The 27,794-nt window shown below is 40.6% G+C and overlaps 1 protein-coding gene across 13 annotated transcripts in view; it reads right to left on the bottom strand.

Annotated features, from left to right (window-relative positions):
* EPB41L3 (erythrocyte membrane protein band 4.1 like 3) overlaps positions 1-27,794 on the bottom strand; it is a 146,979-nt gene that overhangs the window by 35,698 nt on the left and 83,487 nt on the right. For all 13 annotated transcript variants that reach the window (XM_039219342.1, XM_039219343.1, XM_039219348.1 and 10 more), the window contains 5 exons: positions 17,238-17,342; positions 16,018-16,060; positions 8,107-8,182; positions 5,638-5,856; positions 5,218-5,305 (listed from right to left, as the gene is read on the bottom strand). In XM_039219342.1, coding sequence (XP_039075273.1) covers positions 5,218-5,305; positions 5,638-5,856; positions 8,107-8,182; positions 16,018-16,060; positions 17,238-17,342 — 531 coding nt within the window. The remainder of the gene's footprint in view (positions 1-5,217; positions 5,306-5,637; positions 5,857-8,106; positions 8,183-16,017; positions 16,061-17,237; positions 17,343-27,794) is intronic.

The following is a 27,794-nucleotide window of genomic DNA, read 5'->3' as shown; positions in this document are numbered from 1 at the left end:
ACCTGTATTTGACTACCTATAGCTCTAATTTAAATATGAAGAATACAGTGGCTGGTTTTTTTTTTTTTAAACACTGCCACTAAATAGTATGCCCCTGCTGAAGATACTAATCACTATGGAGCTATGTCAGAGTAAAACTGGCTCACTCAGATAACCTACAATGTAATATCACACACAGAGAAGGGCAACCAGAGGATGTGGTAATAACAGTACAAAATCATCGCTGATTCTAAATGTTTCTAAAATGGTTAGAGCTGCTGAATGTGTATTAACTCTTTTTGTTTTCACTGTGGTATTTTGTGACAGTTGCTAGGACTGTTTGTAGTTTACAGAGGAGGAAACTTTTCAGGCATGAAGAGGTTAAGTGTCCTTCCCCGGTGAATATGGGCAGCTTGGTTCCAGAGACAGAACGTTCAGCTAATACGGATACCAACAGAGAGGCCCTGTCCCTTCTGAAGAGTGTGTTGGAGTTTGTTCATTAAAAAAGAGGCTTAAAAAATCTTTTTTATACACCATTAGTGTCAGAGGAAAATTTAAATATAAAATTATTAAAATTTTTTTTTTTAACAGTTGTTCATTTTTGAGAGGGAGACAGAGTGTGAATGTGGGAGGGGTAAACAGAGAGAAGAGAAGAGAGAGAGAGAGAGAGAGATGGGGAGGAGACAGAGAGACAGATAGAGGGAGAGGGAGACCCAGAATCTGAAGTGAGCCTGATGCGGGGCTTGAACTCATGGACTGTGAGATCATGACCTGAGCTGACTGAGCCACCCAGGCGCCCCAATATAAAATAATTTTTTAAAGTATGAGTCTACTTCCCCAACGTGCCTGGAACACACACACTGCCCCAAGTCACAGTCACGTTTGAAAACCAGTTCACATACACGAATATCAGTGCATTTTCTGTATGTATGTAGTTTTCTTTAGGTGGGAGCATGCTATATTTGTAACTTGCTTGTTCTGCTACTTGCACATTTATATCTCCTTTAGGTCACTTCCTAGGGATGTGGGATGAGAAGTCGAGGTGAGAGGTCATCAGAGAGGTCACATAAAGCTCAGGAGATGTATTGTGTACAGCCTATGCCCCCTACATGTTGTATTTGGGCGAAACGGGGTAAAATGAACACACGTGATGACTCTGAGTAGGGGAAAAACAAAGGACAGAGGCAGGACTGTGTGTGAGGCTCAGCCTCCACCTCCTTGTCTCACTGGATGCTGGAAGCAGGGGGCGCATAGGAAGTGAAGCTGAGGTCTCCTGTCACATATTAAACAGCAGGACTGGCCCTGGAGCTGAGTGACTCTGCAGCAGTGAAGAGGGGAGGGACATGGAAGAATCCAAACAGGAGACTCTGACTCATCTGCACTGTGGAAATTGCCTTCCTCCATCTTGCCAGTGCAAGACATAAAATGAATATTTCCAGAATCAAAAATAAATATTTTGGTCCATCTCTAGGAAATGTTAAGTCTACAACTACCATCTAACCAGATTAAAATGAAATATTTTACCTTGGAAACGGATCGCTCCATTGAGAGATGAAATCGCTCTATAGAAATGGAAATACTTGATGGCAGGATATTACAACATAATTAAATCCTGAGGAGAACTCAAAGGCCACAAACTGCCCACCATCTATCAGGGGCTTTAATCTGAAAGAGCAATTTGAAGAGCGATAGCCTGATCCTGACAAATCGCTGGCACTATTGATCCTTCAGAACTAGCCTCTCTGCTCACAGGGCCGCTCAGAGGTGGCCCCTCGCACCAGGAGCAGAACTGCAGGCGTGAGGGGGCGCTGTTTGATTAAAGCTCCTTGATTCGCTGTGTGATAAATACAGACCTTAGTTTGGGAAATGGGCCTCTGACCTACAGACGAAAGGACATTTAAATTTTTTAAAATGTTTGTTTGTTTTTGAGAGAGAGAACGCACGCGAACAGGGGAGGGTCAGAGAGAGAGGGAGTCACAGAATCCAAAGCAGGCTCCAGGCTCTGAGCTGTCAGCACAGAGCCCGATGCGGGGCTCGAACCTACAAACTGTGAGATCATGACCTGAGCCGAAGTCGGAAGCTTAACTGACTGGGCCACCCAGGTGCCCCAAAAAAGGACATTTAAAACCTCCTTTGTTGTTATTTGTTTTAAAATCATCCATTACTGTCTTTGAATAAATGAGAAGACAGAATCCTTCACGGGGAAGATCAGGAAGCCTCCTCTGACCCCTCCTCTTCTCCTGCTCGCCTCCACCCATGCTCCTCTGTGTCCCCGTATCACTCTGCTGTCACCAGCAGACCCAAGCAGGTGGCGCTCCAGTGCGTTTCCTCCCACACCTCCTTCTCCTCAAGACTGGAAGCTGCTTGAGGGCAGGCGCTCTGGTTTACCCTGTACAATCAGTGGTCATACAGCGCCCCCTAGCATGCATTAGGCCATTACAGGTTTGTTAAAAGAGAGGGCAAGTTAAGAAAGAAAATGTCAGGAATAAGTGGGGTTTTAAATTGAGTGAGCGTTTCCATTTCCTTACTCCAAAGTAACAACAAAATAACACTCTTGATTATCAAGTGTTCTGCCACAGCCTGTAGTCTTGACATCAGCTTGGTGATTTTTTTTGTACTGAAAGCTGTCACAGCGGTCTTTATTGGGGACGTGGGTGTCTGCCTACCAGTAAACACATTTAATGCTCCCTTTAGCAGGGAACACTGAAGGGAGATCTGGATAGTCTCAGTCTATCATAATTAAAGTAAATGAGTGCACTATTCCCTTAATTTAAAATCACTGCTCAAACTCTGCATCCTTCATTTTTCACTCGGTCCCTGGGACAGCCGATAGGGATTTTTATCTGTATTTCAGAATCTTATATGAAATGAATGACTCCGACAGCACCTAACTCAGACTGACATTAAATGACAAACAAGCAGAGTCTTCCTAAGAAAAAAATACAAAGCATTTAGAAGAGGTTTTGCAAAACAAAGGACCCTCATCTAATACTATGTTATGTATTCTTTATCCAGAGGCATGGAGTCCAAGATCACAATTCGGAATTTCTAAACAGGCCCTAAAGCCCCAGGGCCTTTCAGACCATCCACAGAAGAGAAGCATCTCACTTATAACCGGAAATCAGTTCTAATTTAATTCAGTAAATTTCCTTCTTGAAATGTGGCTGCACCAAAAAATGGGAGTCCACACAGAACATTCGTTATACTTAATATTCAGATGAAATTCTATAATAGGCTGCATTTGTGCTTCCTTAACTCTTTCGTTTTAATTGGCTGGATTTCAAATCATATTAGTGAATGAAAAAGCAGTGATCTATTTTAATTTAGTAGCTATAGCAATGTTAAGTGATTTTTATTTGTACTGATAGGAACACTGATCAATCTGGAGCTACACGGCCCCAGATGCATCCCCTAATCTTTTATTTATTTATTTTTTCCCGGGCAGTAAGTGAATCATCATGAGTAATGTAACTCAAAAACAGCTTTCAATTCGCTCGAATTTGCAGGCTACCTTCATTTCCTTCTCGTTTCCTTATCTATTAGCCACCTAGGGAAACGCTTGAAGAGAAAAACAATCTTAGTGTATTGTCCTTATTTTCTTTTTAAAAATCTTCATCCTACCGTATACAGCATAAAATACACAACACTTCCTTATCTGAGTGAAAAAGAGGCGAAAAAACATAATAACTGGCAAGTCAATAGAGCTACACCTGCTGTTGTAATTACACACCAGCGTCAAGGAGTTTGGCATCCCATGTACCGGCGCATCCCTCAGATAGGTATGCCCCAGCCAAGTCTACGAGATTTTGCTAGTGTTCAGGCCCTCAAGCCTTGGAAGTGTCCTGTGTGATATACAGAACGGTCCACAGACATAAGCAATCAAACCTGTGTTTGCTGGATGGCCGCCATTTCGTTGTCCAAACTCAGCGGGGACCAGTCTGCCGACCGAGAGCCCAACAGGGAGGGGCCCCGCTTGCAGCATCAACAGAGCCTGCAGATCATAGATTTCCCTCCCACGGGTCCTCAGGGTTGTCGCAGTCCAGCTGGTACCTCTCTTCATTTGTTGGCCCCAACCCTGACACTGTAAGATACTTGGATGCCTGGAAGCCTGTTAACTGCGTGTTCCTTGGGTTCCAAATCATGAAACTGATGACTCTGCAGTCTGTTAGTACCAAAGGCACGTTCCTATTCAGGAGTGATAGTCTCTTGACAGCCCAAGTCAGAAGGAACTGCCCCTGAACTTCAAACACCGATCTTCTCAACGCTACTCAGAGTACCACAATCCATCCCAAGATCCTAACAAATTTTGTGTTTTGGATGAAAGTCTTCACAAAGCCTGCCTGTGCCTGCACAGTACTTTTATTCATAGCTGCTCATATAATAGACTAATAGTCCATACGGTCATTCTCTCACTGCTGAAAAGTACAGATATTCTGGGAAAAGCGTGACCTGAAGTAAACAGCTTTATGCACCTTCACCACCTCAACCGGCCTACAGCCCAATCCCAACTTCTTCAAAAGACTCCGTACCCAAGATATAATTTTAACATTTCGCCAATCACCAATCAACTAGGCAAGCCTTCGCTTGGGGGGTTAATTTTGGTTGAACTTCAGAATTACAACCTTATCTCAAAGCACTGATTATTTGTCAGAGAACCTAAGTTCTAGAGAGTTATTTCAATTTAACAGGAATTTGCTAAGTGCCTGGTGATCGTCCAGGCCAGAGGCATAAACGGCACTTGGCACGTAAAAGAGGTGACACTTGGGTCCTGACAGTTGGCCAAGTCTGCACAGGTAAGACAGGAAGGAGGACAGCCCAGCTGAAGACAGGCACATTCAGGGAGAAGGCGGACACATATCTGGCAGAAGCGAAGGGCACGTGCTGGCACAAGGTGGGAGATGAAACTGCGACAGGGAAGGGGCTGAGTCAGGAGCTTGTTACATGAAGATACATTTATAAGTGAACAGATAGGCAACCGTAGGCTTTGCCTCCTGTGGGGCTTTCAGGAGCCAAGGCCGGGAGAAACGGGAGTTTGAGCCATGCGGAGCAAACCCTTCAGTCAAAACCCCGGAGAGCTGAATTTGCTTGATCACAGAGTAGGCCTGAAAAGCACGCACAGAGCTGAATCCCCCAAGCTTTTATTTCTAATGCCAGGAGTAAAAATCACCAGCTTATATTAATGATAATCTTGAATGTAATAAAACCGAACAGGAAGTTTGGGGTTTAAAAAATGCATACCTTGGCATGATGTAAATCAACCCCATACATGGACAGTTTTTTGGCATTTTCCAAGAAATGCATCTCTGCTTCTGCTGGCGTCATTCCTCTGATAAGAAAAAAAAGTGTTACAATGCTGCTTTACTTTTACCTGGAGGGGCTGTAATCGTTCCCACTTCACCCCTGGTTCTCTACTAAGCAAGTCCCCGAAGAGGCACCAGCAGATCCGTGCTCTGCAGGGGGAGGGGGAGAATAACCGGACAAATGGCTCTGAAAGACCATTGGAGCGAGAACCTAAGTACCCAGAACCGTACCACGTTCCGGACCTCACTCAGCTACAGTCCCAGCCTCCGTGGTGCTGAAATCCGTCCTGGGAAAAGCAGGACGCTCACCCATCGGGGCGCACGCCATACGGAATGTTTTCAGGGTTCCCGCACTGACCTGTGGCTCTTGTGCAGCTCGATCACCTTATCTTCCAGTTCTTTCGTGTGGTTTGGTGCGAAGCGGAACTCGCTGATGTAATCACTCCCACACTCATCTGGGTCATAGTCTCCAAGCTCTGACTGCACAGTGTAGGAGCCCAACAGGGCCAGAGTGACAAAGGAGCAGGGCAGCCTTCCAGACACGATGTCATCTCGCAATTGTAGGCAGAGGTAGTACCTTCCAGGAGCCAAAGGAAAGGCAAAAAGCCAGTGTTAGGACATGTGAAAAGCACCGTCCCGTAAGCAATTTCTTCCTGTGGAAAAATCTCACTGGAACAAATGTTCCAGAGTCTGTATTTTGATTTAGATGTACGGGAAAAATGCTGGCTACAAAGCCCAGTACTTAAGGGCATCTAGAGGCAGGTCAAAGCTCAGAATAAATCAAGCTTTTATTACTAAAGCACAGAGTAAAAGAAACCTCAAGACTATTTCTTTAACATCTTTTATAATAACTAACGTTTAAAGTCAAATGATTGATCCCCCAACAAAGTACTCCCTGAAATCTCTGGTTGGGGGAATTATCATATAAAAATGGTGCTGTTAAACGCCAATTATTAGGTCTCTACTAGCCCTAAGGAAGGGCCATTTTATTTTATTTTTTAATATTTTTATTTATTTCTAGGAGAGAGAGAGAGACAGCGTGAGCAGGGGAGGGTCAGAGAGAGAGGGAGTCACAGACTTTGAAATAGGCTCCAGGCTCTGAGCTGGCAGTCAGCACAGAGCCCGATGCGGGGCTCGAACCCACGAACCGCGAGATCACGACCTAAGCGAAAGTCGGATGCTTAACCGACTACGCCACCCAGGTGCCCCAGGAAGGGTCATTTTAATGTCTCTGTTAAAGGTCCTGCCATACGACCAAGACAGATTTCAGGTGACTCAACAGCTAAATTGTCATAAACTCTACTCTCAACCTCCTGCATTCCTCATGCAATGGTCTCTTTATGAGAGCAATTTCTCCTATTTCATGTTCTCATTTTTCTCATTGTTTTTTAATTTAGAGGACTTTCTAGAATCCAGTTGATAGGAAGATTAACTCTGAAGAATTACTACCTGAAAATCTGGGAACCTCCTCATTAAAAGTAAACAGCTTTATATTCAAGGAATAGAAAACATTTTCTATAGAATTTGGCCAAGATGTCATACGAGTATCTCCATTAAAGCAGACTTCTCTGTTATTCTGCTTTTCAAGATCTATAGATATAATTCTAGCTGCAGGAGACCTCAAGGTAAGTGCTAACATTGATGACATTTTATAATACTCTTCAAGGCCCAGTATATAGGTATAATAATAAAATATACATACACCTTTCATATAAGAAATAAACTGTAAATCTGCTGAAGCTTAAGACTGTGATTAAAGTCTCAAGGTCCCTTCTAAATGTGATTTTAAGCTGATGATACAAGGAAACTCCATGTAATACAGACCCACAGGCTCTATAAACGTTGCACAAATAGGCAGGAACTATACACTGCATTTCAAATCCAGGTATATTTGGCTCTATAACCAATCAATTAGCCACAATTAAGTGGTCCTTCATTATTATTAAAAAGTTATCTTTAAGTAAGAAATCCTACATTTTCTTTGATTTAATGCAAATGTAAAAGAAATCCTCCGTAACTATTTTTACACTTCTCCTAACAAGCCTGGTGAAATTATTTTTACTCCTAGCAAGGCACCGGAGCTTTTTTGGATAGTTTCCCTTTTCTGAAAAGCCCTCCAAGGAAGGCGTGAGGCTTACACAGAAAATCCAGCACCTGCGGCACAACGTCACCCTGACTGGCTGTAAACTGGCTGTCAAACAGGGCGAGAGAGTCACGTGTTCCAAGGCAGGATGCGGAAAAGCCCAGAACACATAACAAACCCAGGCCTGCCTCATAAAGGAATCTCCTCGCACACCCAGAGCTCACTCATTGCACTAGAATAGTTTTACATCTGATTCCTTTCTTCATGTCTTCTTTCCCTAAAATGAATTAATCATTTTCTTTGTCTAGACAAGTCACAGAAAGTAAACTCTTAAATGTACACAGGTTTACGTGTATCTGTATGCGTGCATGTGTGTATCATTTCTTAAATAGCTGCTGTGTATCAGATTGATTATTTAAAAGGCATAAGCATCTAAAGACACACTTTGGCTCGGAGTCTGAGAGCAGGGCTGCTAGGAATTGCTAGCAGCAATTGGATGCCATCCAACGTGACCGTGGCCAGTGGATGACAGTATCTCAATGCGGCGGGCTTTCCCGCCACGGTCAGGAACAGGATTTGGCAAATTTTCTCATCAGGTATTTGTTCTCCCTCTGCTGCCTTTGGTTTGCCATTTCTGCGGGATGACTCTGAGGTGAGCACATGTACGCAGGCTTTTCTCTGGAGGATAAAGAGAAGCAGCTTTCCTGACAGGCCTGCCTTTTTTCAGAGCCAACTTTCAAATACCTGGTGATGTCTTCAGATAGCTGGGCAGGGTCTGGAGGGTAAAATTTCACATTAAATGAAAAGTGCCAAGCACCACCTGCGGAGAGGAGAGAAAAATTAGAATCGAACCAAGGAAAACCCTTTGTATTTCTTACGCTGATGGTTAGAACTGCCTCAACTCCAACCCAGGCAACATCTGCTCCCCAGCGGAAAACAGAAGGTCTCCGTCAAATGAAGTCCAGATAGGTGTGAAACTTCATCTAGGTTTTAAATCTTTTGCCCAAATCCTTTTTGGTGCTTCTAACTAGCTTGGAAATGGACTAGACTTCCTCCCTTTCTCAGGGACACAGGTGAGCCTTTGGAAGAGGACAAAACAGGAATGATGTGGACAATCCTCAATCAGAAAAGTCTGGAATTGGTTCCGAGTTCCATTGCTAGGACATTCTGGACAGCTCACATACCAACAGTGCGGACATAATCCCATTTCCTTTGTCCTTCCTGCTCAGTCACTGCAGGTCAAATCCCATTACAATACATGTCAAGGAACCATTCACAATATTTTTATTTTCATGGAAGGTTTATTGTAGTAAATATTTAAGGGAGCTGCTCTCTAGGCTTCTGAAAATTCTCTTCGTAGTTGGGGAAACATTTGGTTCAAGAGAGGCCTGAATGTATTAACTGTACTTTACGAAGTTGCACACCTCCTTATTAGCCCATGACTTGGGCTGATGCTCTTCACACCTTGCCTTTCATTATCCTAGGGCATTGACCTCTGGCCTCTCCAGTGAGGAAAAGAATCAACCAGGTGTCAGCTTACAGACACTTACTCTCTGTGCTGTCCATACTTCTGCTTGAAACATTAAGCGTTACTCAAGTCTCCATTTCATTCATACTGTCTCTAATTCTGTGTGGCTTATCATTATCAACAAGGAAAAACAGCCTTTTCTTTTTACATGTACTCTATCTGATCACTCCTTTAGCTCATACTCACTTCATTTTTCTCTTCTGGCCTTTTAAAGCAGGAACTTGTTAAAGTCTGGGTGTTCCCTCATCGGACATTTATTTGTTCCCTCCGTGCAGTAACCACAAAAGTGCCGCAGTGCAGACCTTGCCTGTGCTCTGAAAAATGCTACTGAAAAATCCCTCCCAGTCTCCCTGGCTTCTATGCTGGAAGTCTTTCCTCTACACCGCAAGCTGTAGCCACTTCCTTTTCACTGATTCTGTGATCTCAGAGTCCAGCCCTTATGTTTCAGATATTCCCTTAAGACGCCCAGACACCCCCTTCTCCCCATTAATTGACTTCCGGAAACTCCATTTTCTCCATGAGTCCTTTGCAAACATTCAGAAGAAAGAGGGAATATTTTAAGTACTAGCTGCTTTCCTTGGGCCACTCTCCTGCATAGGAGGCAAACACTTGGCTGCAGAGGATACCTATATTTCTATTACTAATGGCACAGGTACATTTACTCATTCTAGCAAATTCTTGAGACTACCATTCATATTCCACTTAAAATTCTACATGGCAGGATCACTACCTGAGTTGTCTTATAGAAAGGTGGCATAAGGCCAGGTATCACTGGCTGCTTAATATCACTTTTAAATCGCTCAGAAAATACTACTGAAACAGGACTATAAGAATTATAAGCTGTCTGTCAATCCAATATATTTCTAGTGATTATTTTTCCAAGTCCTTTTGTTATTTGAAAAATGGTCTGATCTGGTTTTACTTTCCTATTGATTCCTATTCATTTTCTGCTAAAATGGATCCCCTCACTGCTTGCCAATGGTGAGGTTCATAAACGAGAGCTGGCTTTCCCCCAAGCAAATGGAATGAAAACTAAAGGATTAAGTTATGAGAAATGGATTTATTGCTTTTTTATAATTTTTATCCATTTCAAAGTATGCCTTGAATGCAATGAATAGTTTAGCAATGTAATTAAACAATCTCCTAATAAATTCAAGATAAACATTAGGTTGGAAACTAAGACATAATAAAGGTATAAGAAAGATATTTCAATGCACAAAACCTCACAGCAGGAAAATAAATTTCAAACTATAGTTGGGCCTGTGGTACTTGCTAAAAATGCCAATTCCTAGGCTCCACCCAGAGATTTTTAGTCCAGAGATTTGGTATATGGGCCTAGAAACTTTGTGTGTGTGTGTGTGTGTGTGTGTGTGTATGTGTTTTAATGTTTAGTTGAGAGACAGAGAGAGTGAGAGCATGAGCAGGGGAGGGGGGGAGAGAGAGAGAATCCCAAGCAGACCCCACACTGTCAGCGCAGAACCTAACACTGGCTTAAACTCATGAAACAGTGAGATCATGACCTGAACTGAAATCAAGAGTCAGATGCTTAACCAACTGAGCCACCCAGGTATCCCAGAACTTGTGGTTTTAATAAATCTCCTTGTGGCTTCAATACAGGTGGACCATACGTTGAAGTAGGAAGTTTAAGGAAACTACAGTGTATACCCTAATCAAGAAAAAAAATCTAGTTAAATGAGGCATAAGTTTGAAATTAACGAGACAGATTACAGCTCCATATATATTCCCATAAAAAATCTTATAGAAACCAATCAACGGGGGAGCTATGATTATGTAATGAATGCGCTCGCAAGCCTGAATCTGCTCAGATGACAGCCCTGGTTAGAAACACGAAACCACGTGAATGTGTTAAAACGATATTCCTAAAATGTTGATGCAGAATTTCAAATCACAAATTTATGATAGAAAACTATGAAACTGAAGAGTTCATTCTTCTAGAAAATTCTAAGTTAGTATTGTATGGCTGCCTAATCTTAAAATTTCTAAGGATGCTGCATTCATAGCATAAAATTACTATAGGTTAATTACTACATACAGTATATAGATCATATACTGTATATCATGAAATGATTAGGTCATAAATATATTTACATCACAAAATACAGTATATTTAGAAATGTAAACATCTGGTCTGCATAAAAATGACTAGAATTACATTTTTTCATAAGAACAAACTCTTCAGTTTCAGGATTTTCTATTTCTCATCAATTTGTAACTTAAAATCTTAAGTAGCTTAAAATATCAGGTTGATTGCCATTCTCTGGAAGACCTAATTTTACAAATATACTGTGGGTCTACAGCATAAAAAGAATGGAAACATCCTTCAATCATTTATAACATATATAAATGTATATGTATTATAAAATACATATGTGTATGTATTTTAACTGAAGTACAGTTGACACTCAATGTTACATTCGTTTCAGATATACTACATGGTGCTTGGACAACACAACTCTAGACACTCTGCTGTGCTGTGCTCACAAATGCAGCTACCACTTGTTATCACACATCATTATTAAAACCCATTGACTATATTCCTTACATGGTGTCTTTCAACCTTGTGACTTATTCATTCCATACTTGGAAGCCTGTATCTCCCACTCCCCTTCACCCATTTTCACTCATGACCCACCCACCCTTCTCTCCTTTGGCCACCATCAGTTCTCTGTATTTGTAGATCTGTTTCTGCTTTGTTTGTTTGTTTTAATTTTTAGATTACACACAGAAGTGAAACCTTGTGATATTTATCTTTCTCTGTCTGACTTATTTCACTTAGCATAATGTACTCTAGGTCCATCCATGCTATTGCAAATGGCAAGATCTCATTCTTTTTTATGGCTGAGTAATATTTTATTATATATACACCACCTCTTCTTTATTCATTCATTAGTCCATGGACACTTGGGCTGCTTCCATACCTTGGCTATTATGAATAATTCTGCAATAAACATAGGGGTGCATATATCTTTTTAAATTAGTGTTTTGGTTTTCTTTGGCTATATGCCCTGAAGTAGAATTGCTGCATTATATGTTGGTTCTATTTTTAATTTTTTGAGGAACCTCCATATGGTTTTCCATGGCTGCACTGCTTTACATTCCCATCAACAGTGCACAAGAGTTCCTTTTCTCCAAATGGTCGCCAACAATTGTTGTTTCTTGTCTTTCTGATTATCCTTTCCTTAGTATAATTTTTTATTTTTGAGAGAGAGAGAGAGAGAGAGACACAGCACATACATATAAGCAGGGGAAAGGGGCAGAGAGAGAGAATCCTAAGCAGGCTCCATGCTCAGCACAGAGCCTGACGTAGCACTCGATCTCACAACCATAATATCATGAACAGAGCCCAACTCAGGAGTCAGATGCTCAACCAAATGAGCCACCCAGGCGCCACAGTAGTAGCCTTTCTGACAGGGGTAAGGGGATATTGCCTTGTGGTTTAAAAAAATTTTTTTTAAATATTTATTTTGGGAGAGAGGGAGAGACAGAGCATGAGCAGGGGAGGGGCAGAGAAAGAGGGGGACACAGAACACGAAGCAGGCTCCAGGCTCTGAGCTGTCAGCACAGAGGAGCCTGACAGAGGGTTCAAACTTACAAACCGTGAGATCATGACCTGAGCTGAAGTCAGTCGCGCAACCGACTGAGGCACCCAGGCGCCCTTCTCCTTGTGGTTTTGATCAATCTGCATTTCCCAGTTATTTATATTTTGGAAAATGAGATGATGGTATAATAATTCCATCAGATATGATAATAGTTCTTTGTGTTGACAGAATGTAAATGTTGTGGAAAGAGGGCATGTTGGTGCATGGGAAATAAGGATACAGAGAAATATACCAAATTCAATTTTTAAAAATTCCAATGTTCTTTGTTTCCTCCTTTATCTGCAGGATCATCACTTAGTTTTATGTTGCAGTCACAAGTATCACCTGAGCTGCATGATGAAAATCTTTAAATCTCGGTTCTGACTGTCCTCTTTTTTCTCTCAGAAAGAAAGGTACGAGACAGGATACATGGGAAGTTAAGGAAAAAGAAAAGAATTCCATTAGCAATAGATAAGAAAAATTGATGTTTATTCAGCTTTTCTTCTACCAGTATTGTGACTTATCCCTGAATATGTAATATATTTTCAAAGGGCTTTGAGATTATAAATTACCCAAGAAAGAACAGCATTTCATTAATTAGATGAAGAGAGAAGACTTTATGCACAACATGTTAGGATATATGTTCAACACATCTGCTTTTAGTAACTCCTTGAAAGAATTCCTGGGACATATTCATCATCTTACATTGTTTATTAGGGCTCAGAACAAAAAGACGGAGTGTTTTCACAACTGGAGCTGTCCCTGGTTTCAATCCTCGTTTCTTTTGTTTTTTTAAATTTAAGTTTATTTATTTATTTTGAGAAAGAAAGAGTGGGAGAGAGCAAGCAGTGAAGGGGCTTAGAGAGGGAGAGACAGAATCTGTGCTTTCAGTGCAGAGCCTGACGTGGGGCTCAAACTCACAAACTGTGAGATCATGACCTGAGTCAAGATCAAGAGTGGGACACTTAACTGAGCCACCCAGGAGCTCCAATCCAAATTTATTTGTACCAAACTTGATTGTCAAATTTCTTATTACTAAATATATCAAATTTCTCCTAAAAATATGAGAAATGTGTTTTAGTTATTATACATAAGCATTAGTCTAATCTCTAGAAGTATAGTGACTTTTTTTGAGGTATCTACTATTAAACCACTTCTATCTGTTCACTACTCATTACTTTTTATTAGAACCTGGTGTGTTCTGGGGCGCCTGGGTGGCTCAGTCAGTTGAGTGGCCGACTTTAGCTCAGGCCATGATCTCAGGGTTTGTGAGTTCAAGCCCCGTGTTGGGCTCTGTGCTGACAGCTCAAAGCCTGGAGCCTATTTCAGATTCTGTGTCTCCCTCTCTCTCTCTGCCCCTCCCTGCTCATGTTCTGTCTGTCTGTCTCTCTCTCTGAAAAATAAACAAACATTAAAAAAATAATAAATTGAAAAAAAGAACTTGGGGCGTTCTGATAGCTCAGCATATTCAAAGGCAATGGAAATACTTGCTCTCTTTTAATAGGAAATTGTTGAAAACTCCATGGCCATGATGTTCTTATTAACGAGCTGTCCTTAGATTTATTCTTCAACTAGAATTAGTTTGAAATAAATCTAAATTTTATTGACAAAAAATAAATTGCTTCAAAAAAGTATCTAGTTTTTTACAATTATAAAGATCACCAATATCTACGGTAAAAGCATGAGCTACAGAAGGAGGTTAAAAATTAAAAAAATTAAAAAAAAATTCAGGGCGCCTGGGTGGCTCAGTCGGTTGAGTGTCCAACTTCAGCTCAGGTCATGATCTCACAGTGCGTGAGTTTTGAGTCCCGTGTTGGACTCTGTGCTGACAGCTCAGATCCTGGAGCCTGCTTTGGATTCTGTGTCTCCCCCCCTCTCTCTCTCGGCCTCTCCAGTTCTTGCACTCTTTTTCTCTCTCTCAAAAATAAACAAACATTAAAAAACATTTAAAAAATGTTTTAAAAAATCTTCTTTCTCAACCCCTTATATTGAGGACTTCTGGAGGTATTTTCTATTTTTTTAAGTTTATTTATTTTGAGAGAGAGAGAGAGAGCACAGGCACGTGCACATGCGAGTGGTGGGGGGCAGAGAGAAAGGGAGAATCTCAAGCAGGCTCTGCGCCATCAGCTCAGAGTCCGAAGCACGGGTTGAACTTGTGAGATAATGACCTAAGCCAAAAATCAAGAGTCAGTTGCTCAAGCAACTGAGCCCCCCAGGCCCACCCGGAGGTACTTACTATTGACAGCTTTCGTGCTTTTCCAAATTTTATTCCATATATAAATTCTGGAAGAGCACAAAAGCTGCCAATATATAGGGAATCAATATATATTTCTCCATCTCTCTCTCTATATGCATATTTTTTACACGAATATGACTTGTCTCACTAATTAGACCTAAGACATGTTCTACCTCATCCTATTTAATAGTTGCCTACTACTGCAAGGTATGGTTATTCCGTGATTGATTTAATACGTTCTTTATAAATGGATAATTCGATGGCTTTTAGTTTTTGGTTATTGCAAATAACATAATAAACCTTCATATATGTAACACACACACATTTCTCTCTCTTATATGTAACCTGGGCAAATTTTTACAAGTAAAATTAGGGGTCAAAGAATAAGCACATTTTAAATTTTAATAAACACTGGCAGAGTACCCTCTTAAAGGGCTGTACCAGTTCACACTCTAACAGTTGTGCATACAGTTGCCAGGGCAATGCATTGGTAAACTTGGAAAACCTTGGTTAACCTGCAGAAGTGAAAAATGAGGTCTTGTTTTAATTTGCATTTAACTGCTAGTGAGATTTAGCAACTTGTCTCCTACTTACTAGCTACCTGTATTTCAGTTTTGTGGGTTGCTCGTGCAATTGTTGCGACTTTTAGGAAATATGCATTTCTTAACTTGCCTTTGGGGACCAAGAACAGAGGCTGCTGGGGTGCCTGGGTGGCTCAGTCGGTTAAACATCTGACTTCGGCTCAGGTCATGACCTCGGTCTGTGGGTCTGAGCTCGGAGCCTGTTTCCGATTCTGTGCCTTCCTCTCTCTCTCTCTCTGCCCTCCCTGACTCACACTCTGTCTCTCTCAAAAATAAACAAACATAAAAAGAACAGAGGTTGTTACCAGATAGTAAACTTCAGTCTGACTTGGGACTCTCTTCCTCAGATAGTCAATAACTACTACCTTTAGCTTGACTTTTATACTTTTGTGGCCGTTAGGCTTAATTTAACATTAATAATTAAGTTTGGAACTTTTAAATGGTTAATTGCCAACTGCAGCATCACCTGATTAAATATTTCACACTCTGTGCGCAAGCAGGGAAATAGGTCAAGTGTCATAGTCATTTTATTCTGGAGCTGTGATGATTAAAAATGGGTATTTAAGCCAGACCAACCTGTCAAAGAGAAAACTTGAGATCTTAATCTGTCTTTTTAAAAATCCGTATTCACACTAGCTATGTGGGTATGAGCCAGTGCTCACTGACAATCTCATTTCACATTCCCATGTAAAATAATCCAAAAGAACTTACTTCGAATCTGTTTTTTTATTTCCTTAGCAGGGTCCAGCCAATTCTGAAAAGGAAATGACAATTCAAATTTGAACCAGAGAATAAAAATAACTTTACGATGCTCAGGTAGAGACATGCACTAAGCACATCTAAAAGGGAACGGTTGCCAGCGGGCCCTCGGAGCTGCACCCTTCCCCCACATCTGGGGCCCCTTCCCCAGGCCCTGGGAGGGCCCAGGCACTAGTCAGAGGGGACAATGGGTGTGTGTATGCACAATTCATGCATGAAATCATTTTCTTTTACAACACTACCTTCAAAGATTCGAGCCAGTGCAGAAACAGAGCAGAAATATACTAGTGGATTCTACATTCAGAGAAGCTACTAGAATAAATTAGACACATGGAGGTTGACCTACTGATGCCTTCGCCATTCAGTCCCAGAGTGACTTCTGTGGTTGCAGATTCTTAGGCACTTTTCTAACAAATGAACACGTGCTTGAGATTTCTTATTTTCCTCATCAGAAAACTCAGATGTTGAATAACGAAGTTAGACATTGTTCAGTGACTTGGGTAGGTATTAAGTATGATTCAATGCACAACATCAAAACAAAGTAACCTCTATGAGCAAAATTTCTGTGACTTTGTTTCAAGCACAAATACAATGGAAACAATTTCTTCTTCTTTATTTTTCAAGTAGTTGTGGGAATCAGTGAGGCAAAGACCTGAATAGACTTTATTACTCAGGTGTAAGAGTCTATAGGAGTATTATGTTAAATACCTGCTGAATACATTAGACAAGGGTCTGGCCAGCAAACAACCCGTGTCACAGTCTGATTTTGTAAGACTATGAAAGCATACAGACATGAGTTAAATACAGGACAGCAGTGAGGGAATATGTTTCCTATGTTAGTATCAATATATTTGATTTTCATGGGCTCGAATCCACTGACAAACATCATCCAAGAAAAGAACCACATAAAATGCTTTCCTGGAACCATAAATAACTCACGTATGAAATACTGACTTTCTGTTCCCAAAATACTCAAGATTAAAGGAAGTTATCAATAATATCTTTCATAAAGAAATACAGTGATTAACAGCATTTTGGGACTCAAAGGCATAAAATGTGGGAGCATGAGGAAGATGGAGAAAATGATCTACCAATTCAATTTTGGTAGACCTTTCAGTCTTAAAGGCAGCAATACACAAGACATACGTTTTGTATTGCTTTTAATTACTCACCTTCTGGTTTTCAGCATCTCGATATGTAAGCCCAAAATAGTCCTTTTCTAGCAAGTTCAGATGTTCACACACTTTATCAAACAGCACTTGGCCTCTGGAGCGTTTCTATGGAAAACAAAATAAAAACAAATCAATAATACTAAGTTCTCTCAATTGCCATGGATAAGAATTGATAAAATTTGAAGTATCGCTTGCCCTAACTGTTCAGTATGGGACACTGAAGTGTGACCACTCCACCATCTCTTCTTTAACTAGTGAAAAGGTTCAATAAACCAGGTCCACTCCTACAAAAATCGGCCCTACAACCAACAAATAAAACCAAAACTCACTGGTACCACTGAGTAAGTTCAGGCAACCTGCTGAGGATTTCTAAACAGAAGTAGCTGGGGAAATGATGTGGGGCTTAGATGCCTCAAATATCTTGTGAAACACTTGTGAAAAGGTACAAAGGACCAAGAAAAGCCATGTTTCAGAATGCCCTAAAATCAGTCCCCACACGACCACATTCGGAGCCTGGGAAGAATTGAGCCCACTCCTTATCTTAGGCAGGTGTACCCTAAAGACTTCCTATTCCAACTCTTACTTAGAAGTTCTAGCTACTGATTGCTTTCTAAAGCCCATTAACTTCATTAGTTTATTTATATTGTGGTTATTTTTTTCTTTTTGGTAACAAATTTCAGTTTCATATTACAGTGTTCAATTTTCTCTTAATTTCTTTTTGAGAAATCCTTCCTATTTAACATAAAATGTTCATAAAGTTTAAAATTTTAGTTATCATTTATACATATAAAGATGTGTGTGTGTGTATATATATATATATATATATATATTTTTTTTTTTTTTTACCATAACACAGTCATTTGGGGAAAGGAAAAAGGTGATCGGTCATCTGAGGGGGAAAAAAATCTATCAGCTTAATTTACTGTGATACCCAGTATCATATTTTCATGGGTTCCTTCCAAGGTCTTTCATCTTGGCCTTGGAGATGGAGATGGATCTGGCAACAATTAAATTATGTTTTGTTTGTATAGTGCCAACATGTCACTCCTAATAATTAAGCACTTTTTGTCTTTAAAATTTAATATAACAATGAGAGATCTAAAAATGGATAAACACCGTGTATGCCAAAATAGTAAATATTCAGAAACCTGTAAGTGCTGTATATTAGTAACCAACCATAATTATATTGGAAGATAACTGCTCAGCCCCCTGGAGCAGGACTACTTAGGAAAAAAGATACATCTATGATACAAAACTAAAGCCTAAATTGTAGCTAGCTAAATAACCAATGATGTGTTTGAAAAAAGTTTAATAATGCATGAAAATAAATTACATCTTAGCAAAACGACATAATAACAATGTTCCATGGATATGAATAAATGGTATGACAAGGAAATGCTGTTCACTGGCTTAAATCTTTTATTTAATAAATAGCATATCATCTCTGAATGTTGAACAAATTATAAAGTTTTCATAAAAAAACCCTGTTTCTTCCGATGCCTCTACTGGTATTATGTTCAGTCTGCAGATAAGAATACAAGTTCAGAGAAGGCAGAGGAGAGAGGCCGTGTTGTGTAATGCCGGAGGGATGGCTTTAGCAGATCAACCTGGGTTTGACTCTTCATTATGCCCTTTGAAGCTATGTGAACTTCTTGTTTTTCCTTCTGTAAAATGTGTGACACCGCCCTCTTCTTTGGAATTTCGGTTGACATTGAAATAAAACAAAGAATTCAAACCTGGGCCAGCGATGGCACATTACCAATCATTCCATCAACATTGGCTCTTATAGCCCAAGCGACTGACGAGGGGCAGGAGACATAATGTAGAACTTACTATGTATGTATTTTTGCTGATGGAGCACATAGACAACTTCTTTTGGTGCCAAAAGGCAGTTCAGTATTAATGTGTCCTGCTCTTTCTTTAGATATTAATTACCTGCTTACTGCCCAGACCACAATATTTACACACACGCACCCCCCACCCCACCCCAATACACGAGTGTCTGGCCCAAGTATTTTCTCAGTAAGTAAAAGTAAAACAAAGCAAATACAAATAAATAAACTCTTCCCTACAGAGCCTCCTATGTTCTCTGACCCAGCAGCCCTTCAATGGTGGAATTATTTCTGAATACGTCACAAGCTGCCTTGGGCATTGTTTTAATTAGTGGTCTTCTGGTCGCTGTGTTCTTCCTTTTGGCTAACAGGTGGCATGGATTAGCTCAAGCACAGACCACTTGCTAACTAGATCTTACTTTTCTGGCTCCTCACAATTTGATTTCTATTAAATGATTGATAGCTCTCTCCTGAAAAGACCAGATTTTTTCCTACTAAATATTTTAAACATTACAGACAGTTCTTAAGACAATTGCATAGTGGTCCATTCTTCACAATGGAGTTTGTTTTTCTCCCCCCCCTAAGAAACAAGATCAGTGGGCTAGGCTCTACTAGGGATAGCTATCATAAACAATAAAACTCCCACCTGCTACGTATCACCACAGCCACCAGCTAGCTAGATGACAGCTAGCTCTTAAAGAAGAGCCTTTTAAGTTACTTGGGTCTTCATTTTCTCATCCTTGAGTGAGGATGCAAGAGTCTATGAAGTGAGGCTGTCATGGGCTAGAGGCTATGATTGGGTTCCCTGTGTCATGGCAAACATTACTAAGGATTACAAGGCTCCTTCCCATGGAGCCCAGAAGTAGTTTTGGCCCCTCCTGCATGTGTAAAGAGAGCCTGCCAGTGGACAGACTCCTGGACAGGATTACCCCCAACTCCAAAATTTTTGATTCTTCTAACTCAGGTTATTATTTTGTGCTCTATTCAGCTTTTCAAGGCAGTTATTTCTACTTAACAACATTTGTGTGTATCTTTAGGTAATAACACCTAAAATGCAACTAACGCTCAACTATCAGACTGAAACTTTTTAATAATTTACATTAAATATGTAGTTACTGAAGACATGATATTCATTAAGGGATCAAATCTAGGTACTCTGCTGTCATTGGATGTGTTTATATATAGCCAGAATGAGTCAAGAATTGAGTAGGTTAAATAAATGTTGACAGAGGTTTATCTAAATTAACGGATAATTTACCTAACCAGAGAAGATAATAGTTTTTAGTTTTGTTTGCTGTTTCCTGTGAGTTAAGTCATGTCTCTGACTCAAGGACATTCATAGCTCATACCATTCAGTATTGACCCCTGAACACCCAGAAAAGTCAATTTTTGCTTTTCCTAGAGTAACAAACCAATGGTGGACTGCCTTCTTTCCTCTTTTAACCACTACAAAATGAGGTTCCTGTTTCTGATAAAGTACAAGGGGATATTACAGCCCAACAAAGACTTTACATATTTAAAGAATGGTAAATCCCCAAGCAGTATGAACTTTCCTTCTGAACTATTTTAATTTAAAAAAATTTTTAATGTTTATTTATTTTTGATAAAAGAGTATGAGCAGGGGAGGAAGACACAAAATCGGAAGCAGGCTCCAGGCTCTGAGCTGTCAGGACAGAGCCTGACACGGGACTCAAAATCAGGAGCCGTGAGATCATGGCCTGAGCCAAAGTTGGACACTCAACCGACTGACCCACCCAGGTGCCCCTTAACTATTTTAAATTTTTTCTAAATTGACTCATGAAAGTGTTGAACATTGGGAGAAATATGTCAAAAGACAAAAACTTTAAGAGAATGAAGACAAGCCACAGACTGGGAGAACCTATTTACAAAGACATATCTGATAAAGGACAGGTATCCAAAAGACACAAAGAACTCATAAAGTCAACAATAAGAAGAAAACAACTAAATTAAAAGCTAGGCAAAAGATCTAAAATAGATACTTCACCAAAGGTATACCGATGTCAAAAAAAAAAAAAAAAAAAAGCATGTGAAGAGATGTTCATCATCCTATGCCATTAGAGAATTGCAGATCAAAACAAGATACCACTACGCCCCTATGAGAATGGCTAAAATCCAAAACACAAACAAGACTAAATGTTTTCAAGGATGTGGAGCAATAGGAATTCTTATTCCTTGCTGGTAGAAATGCAAAATGGCACATTTCTCTTCACTTAGGGAAGAGAGTCAAGCAGCTTCTACAAAACTAAACAAACTCTGAATATACGATCCAGCTATCCTACTCCTATATGTATATTTATGTATATACAGAAACCTGCACATAGATTCTTATAGCAGCTTTATTCCACACTGCCAAAATGTGGAAGCAACCCAGATGTCCTTGAGTAGGTGAATGGATAAATTGTGGTACAATCGAGACAATGGAATATTAGCACTACAAACAAATGAGCAGCAAGCCATGAAAAGAACAGAGGCACCACAAATGCCTAATCCTAAGTGAAAGAAACCAATTGGTTATATGTATAATTCTGGCTATATGACATTTTGGAAAACGCATAACTATGGAGACAATAAAAAGATCAGCAGTTGTCAGGGGTTAGGGAGGGAGAGAGGAGAGGGATGAACAGGTGGAACACAGGCAATTGTTCAGGGCAGTAAAACTACACTGATACTATAATGGTGGCTACATATCATTATACATTTGCCCAAACCCACAGACTGTACCACACAGAGTGAACCTTAATGTAAACTATGGTCTTTAGTTAATAATCGTGTATTAACACTGGTTCATCAATTATAACAAATGTCACACACTAATAGAAAATGTTAAAAAGAGGGAAAGAGGAGAGCAGGGAGAAGAGAGTTTGAGGGAGTTATGTGAAAAGTCTATGCACTTTCTGCTTAATTTTTCTGTAAACCTAAAACTGATCAAAAAAGGGCTATTCATTAAAAGAAGAGGAAGAGTGACAAAAATACTTAATGCCTTATTTTTAAATAATTCATTAAATGCCTAAAAAGGTTAATAAAGGTAAGCTCCAAATGATTTTACTTTTATGAGTAAATGAAAACTATATATATATATATATATATTTTAAATTTACACCCGAGTTAGTTAGCATATAGCGCAACAATGATTTCAGGAGTAGATTCCTTAAGCCCCTCACCCATTTAGCCCATCCCCCCGCAGAACTCCTCCAGCAACCCTCTGTTTGTTCTCTATATTTAAGTCTCTTGTGTTTTGCCCCCTCCCTGTTTTTATATTATTTTTGCTTCCCTTCCCTTGTGTTCATCTGTTTTGTTTCTTAAATTCCTCATATGAGTGAAGTCACATATTTGTCTTTCTCCTAATTTCGCTTAGCATGATACCCTCTAGTTCCATCCATGTAGCTGCAAATGGCAAGATTTCATTCTTTTTGATTGCCGAGTAATACTCCATTGTATATATGTACCTCATCTTCTTTACCCATTTTATCCATCAACGGACATTTGGGCTCTTTCCATACTTTGGCTATTATCAACAGTGCTGCTATTAACACTGGGTTGCATGTGCCCCTCTGAAACAGCACACCTGTACCCTTGGATAAATACCTAGTAGTGCAATTGCTGGGTCGCAGGGTAATTCTATTTTTAATTTTTAATTTTTTGAGGAACTTCCATACTGGAAAACTTAAAATTTTTATTAATACTGAAACATTTTAGAGAAATCAAAAATTTGAGTCACAACACATGCCAATGGTAAAGTTAACTCATTCTAGGCAAAGCTGCCTAGCATGCTCCTCATGCTCTGTACGCACATATGGGAACCCCGAGTCTGAAGCGCCTGCCAGAAAAGCCACCACAATCTGGTCACAAACAGGCTGGGTGATGGAGCAAAGTGACTGCTCACGAGCTATCCCGCACAACAAGGGAATCCAAACGACAAATAATGAAATGACAGGTTAGCTAAGGTTCAGGGTCTTTGCTTTCCTTGAGCACTAAATGCAAGAGGACACATCTGCCATCATTACTGAAATACAAGCAAATGAAATAAGCTTTTCTGCAGCATCAGTGAAACTTCCCACAAGTCAAAGAGAATCCAGTATCTTTAACAACAGTGCCTATAAAACATTAGTTTTCAATGAACTGCTCATCAACTAGCATCATCTGACAAGTCTGTGATAAAATCTGTTTTTATTTGTCCATTAGAAGAGCGATTTTTTAATGTTTTATTTTGGAGACAGTGTGTGTGCACACATGCTTGGGGAGGGGGAGAGGGAGAGTGAGAGGGGCCTAGAGGATCCAAAGAGGGCTCTGTGCTGTCAGCAGAGAGCCCAACGCAGGGCTGAAACTCATGAACTGGGAGATCATGACCTGAGCTGAAGTCGGCTGATTAACCGACTGAGACACCTAGATGCCCTAGAAGATTAATTTTTAAAAATTAATTTCAAATATCTTAGTGTGGAGAATTTCAAACATATACAAAAGTAGGGAGGACATATAATGAAGCCCTGCAAACTTGTCACCCACCTTCAGCCAGTGCCTTCTGAGGACCATGAGACTGAGTCATCTCGAGTTCCACTCAATTTATCTTTCCCCTGGTTATTCTGAAGCATGTCAGCAAATAATTTTATCTCTATGTCTTAGTATGTAATCCTATTCTTTTATTTCTTTATCTTTTAAAGCTTATTTATTTTGAAAGAGAGACAGAGAGTGCAAGCAGGGGAGGGGCAGGGAGAGAGCAAAAGAGAGAATCCCAAGCAGGCTCCACACTGTCAGCACAGAGCCCGACATGGGGCTCAAACTTACATACAGTGAGATCATGACCTGAGCCAAAACCAAGAGTCCAGAGTCAAACCAGAATTGGATCAAGCTTCTAGATCTAACTGCCAGGTTACAGGAAATACAGGAGACAGAGGAACACATTAAGTTATACCACAGAGATGCACAAACTGATGCTAAGTTGAAAATATCCTAAGTTAAAAAATGCATTTAATGTACCTAACCTACCAAACACCATAGCTCAGCCTAGCCTACCTCAAATGTACTCAGAACGCTTACAATAGCCTATCATTGGGCAAAATCATCTGACACAAAGCCCATTCTATAATCAAGCACTGAGCATCTCAGGTGGCTTAGGGAACAAGAGAACAGCTGCCTGGGCAGAGAGCGGCTGCACGGCACATCGGTTGTTTCCCCCCACGGTGGCCCGGCTGTCTGGGCGCGACAGCTACCGCCTGTTCCCAGCATCACGGGAGAGTATCCACCACATATCGCTTAGCCTGGGAGAAGATCCAAATTCAAAATCTGAAATGCTGTTTCTGCTGAATGAGTATCACTTTCACACCATCGTAAAGTGAAAAAATAGTTAAATTAGCCACCGTAAGTCAGAGACGGCTTGTGTTTTAATTTCCCCAGCTGTTTCAAACATTTTTATTTCTTTTTCAGTTCAAGAAGTCTATACACTGCAATTGGCTGACGTTGCTCTTTAACCTCAATCTGCAAGTTCTCCATTTATCTTGGCTTTACCTTTGAAATTAATTTGAGAGACCAGGTCGTCGAGCTCTCCCAGTCTAGACCTTACTGTGTGCATCTCTGTGGTATAACTTAATGTGTTCCTCTGTCTCCTGTATTTCCTATAACCTGGCAGTTAAATCTAGAAGCTTGATCCGATTCTGGTGTGACTGTTTCCCACTGAGTGAGGCTATGCAGTTTCATCAGGAGGCAAAAAGTGACTCTTCCCTGTTTTGGCATATTGGCAGTCGCTGATGATCATTGCCCTAGATCCATTAATTTGAGGTTGCAAGATGAGCATATGTGAATCCTAATGATTCCTCCTGCCTTTATTAGTTGGAGTATGTCTATGAGGAGATGCTTCTCCTTGTTCAGTATCATTTGTCACATAAACACAGTTTCATGACTAAAGTTGGGACCAATGCTCACTCCTTTGCTCCTTTTTCCAATTTCAAGATAATGAGCTCCTGGCTGCATCACCCAAAGCCACCAATTAATATTTTGTTTTATACGATCCTTATGAGCTCTAAACAGGTTTGCTGTGTTTCGATCAATTTCAGGCACTATCCCTACTGACGTTCTGAATGTCCCCCACTGCTTACCTTGCTTACTGCATGTCATTTCCTCTCATCTTCATGAACGCTTCTCCAGTGCTACTTCTATAAAGCATTTCCTGTCCTCCCGGTCACAAGTGGTCTCTCCCTCTCTCCTCTGGGGGCTACGTCACCATATAGCACCAAGAAGGCACTTGTCACAGTCTGCCTTGTATCACAGATGGACCTTACATACCTACTGACCACAGAGGCGTGCCTCCCAGCAGCACCTTCCTACGTGCATCTTTCACGGAGTCTCGTTTTGGTCAAACACCAGTAAGAGATCAGAAAGGTACCGCAGTAAAACTTCATGTAAAATTTTACATAAGATAGCATAAGATAGCCAGTGTTGCAAAAGCCCTATTTTAAAGTCGGGATTTGTGACCACGGATCCTGGGCCCATTTTTTAAAAATGCCAATGCCCAGAAACCCATCTCATAGAACCAGAATTTCTGAAGCTGGGCCCGAGGCATTTATGCATTTTCAAGATTCCCAGGGGATTCAGGCAGGCACGACTGAAATGTTCACTTTAATTATGTTGATGACTTAAAATTCTTAAGTATAAGGACTCTAGAGCAAATTTTAAAAAATGTGTAACTTTTTCAGAATAAGTTTATACCTAAATTAGTTTCGTTTAGGCCTCCCGTACCTACACTCCTAGCTGCATTATGATAAAATTTATATACATACACAGGATTAAAATGTAATCCAATGAGTTAATATTTTTGATGTTTATTCATCTTTGAGAGAGACTGAGCATGAGTGGGGGAGGGTCAGAGAGAAAGGGAGACGCAGAATCTGAAGCAGGCTCCAGGCTGTGAGCTGTCAGCATAGAGCCTGACACGGGGCCGAACCCAAAAACTGTGAAATCATGACCTGAGCCGAAGTCAGATGCTTAACCGATGGAGCCACCCAGGGGCCTCTAATCCAACAAGTTTTCTTAAGACATGTAATAAGTTCTCAAAATGATGAATAAGCCTAGTGCTGAATAAAATGGTACAAATGAGAAATGATGAACCATGTTACTATTGAAAAAAAAAAACAAAACACTTGCATTTTAAGCCACGACTATACAAAACAAATGTTTGGGAGTTTGAGGTTTTTTTCATTTCTAAGGAATGACGTTTTCCCTTTGTAGAGCTAAATATGTTGACTTTTACTCAACAACCTGCTACATTCCTCAAGAATAAGCCCAGGTCGGTTAATAAATGCCTTGGACTCCCCTTTTGTGATGGCGCAGAAGCACGCAGGGCTCCCCTAGCAGGTTAGGGGGTGACGGGGAGGAGCAAACACAGGGAAGGGCCATTGAGGCGCTAGTCATGCCCGACCTGCAGCTCACCTGCAGACAGCTCCCCATACATGGGGTCCCCCAAAGAAGCACTGCCCTGATGCTCACGTCTCCAGAAATCAGTTCTTCACCTGTGCTGAGGACCACGTGTGCCCAAGCAGGAAGCGCAGCTGGGCCTGAGTCGACATGAAACTTACCCATAGAATTCGTTTTTCTCTTCAGGCTCACAAAGCCGGGACTCAGCCAGAGTGAAGCTCTCCTCCGAGAGAGAGAAGAGAAATTATAGAAATCTGTCAAAGTCAAATACAATCTCCTAGCTCTGGAAGCTGGTTACGGTTACTATCCACCTGCAGCTGCACAATCATGAAGAAACAGAGGCAGCGCGGGTGGCTGTGCCTGACGACAGGAGCTAACCACCAGTCCCTTTCTTAAGAAGGGCACGGGGGCCAAACCGACACCGACGTATACGTGTTTAAAGTCTCATTATTTATGTTTCCATTTCTTTCAACTATCCTACTGAAAAATGGGGGGGGAAACCCTCTTGTTATATTGGCTTAGATTCAAAACCACTTGTGTTAATACAAGGGAAAATGTATGATAGTTTACAAAAACCGACCTTCTGTATCTTATTTTAGCTATTTTGCAATTTAAGGCTGTGTCAATAGAGGTACTTTATTCTGCCATATATCTTCCTCAAATAGACCACAGATTTTCTCCCAGAAATGCAATTTCTATGTACTGTTTGTTGTGAACTTGTATTTCTGATCCCCAAAGACAGCAAACTGTCCATCCTTTAAAAAATTTTTTTAAAAATATTTGAGAAAGAGTGCATGCAGGGGAGGGGCAGAGAGAGAGGGGGACACAGGATCCAAAGTGGGCTCTGTGCTCGCAGCAGAGCCTGATGTGGGACTTGAACTCATGAACTGTGAGATCATGACCCAAGCCAAAGTCAGACGCTTAGTTGGCTGAGTCATACAGTGCCCCAACTTCCCATGTTTTTAATGCTCCTGAGACAGTCCTCCCTGATACCGCAGGCATTCAACATATGTGCCTACTAAGTGCTCATAGCATGAATCTGAATCATTTTCCCCTCACATTATCTTAAAGCAAAATGCCATCAGTTTTCTTCATGTTTCCTTTCCTAATAGTTTTCTGCACTGAGCACTTTTTCTATTTTCCTTATTTCCAAAGGTCAGTCAGAATTCTATTTCTAAATGACTGCATCACAACGCACCTGGAGTTTAGGAACATCTGAAACGCTCAGCCAGTTAGGCCAGATCCTGAGCCCGAATCAGACACCGGGACTCTATGTAAGTCAGCTTTTACCAGGTTTTCC

Source organism: Hyaena hyaena, unplaced genomic scaffold (assembly GCF_003009895.1).
Source record: "Hyaena hyaena isolate Hyena2069 unplaced genomic scaffold, ASM300989v1 scaffold_812, whole genome shotgun sequence".
Lineage (NCBI taxonomy): Eukaryota > Metazoa > Chordata > Mammalia > Carnivora > Hyaenidae > Hyaena > Hyaena hyaena.
The sequence above is the reverse complement of the archived record's forward strand: the minus strand, read 5'-3'. Positions and strand labels throughout refer to the sequence as shown.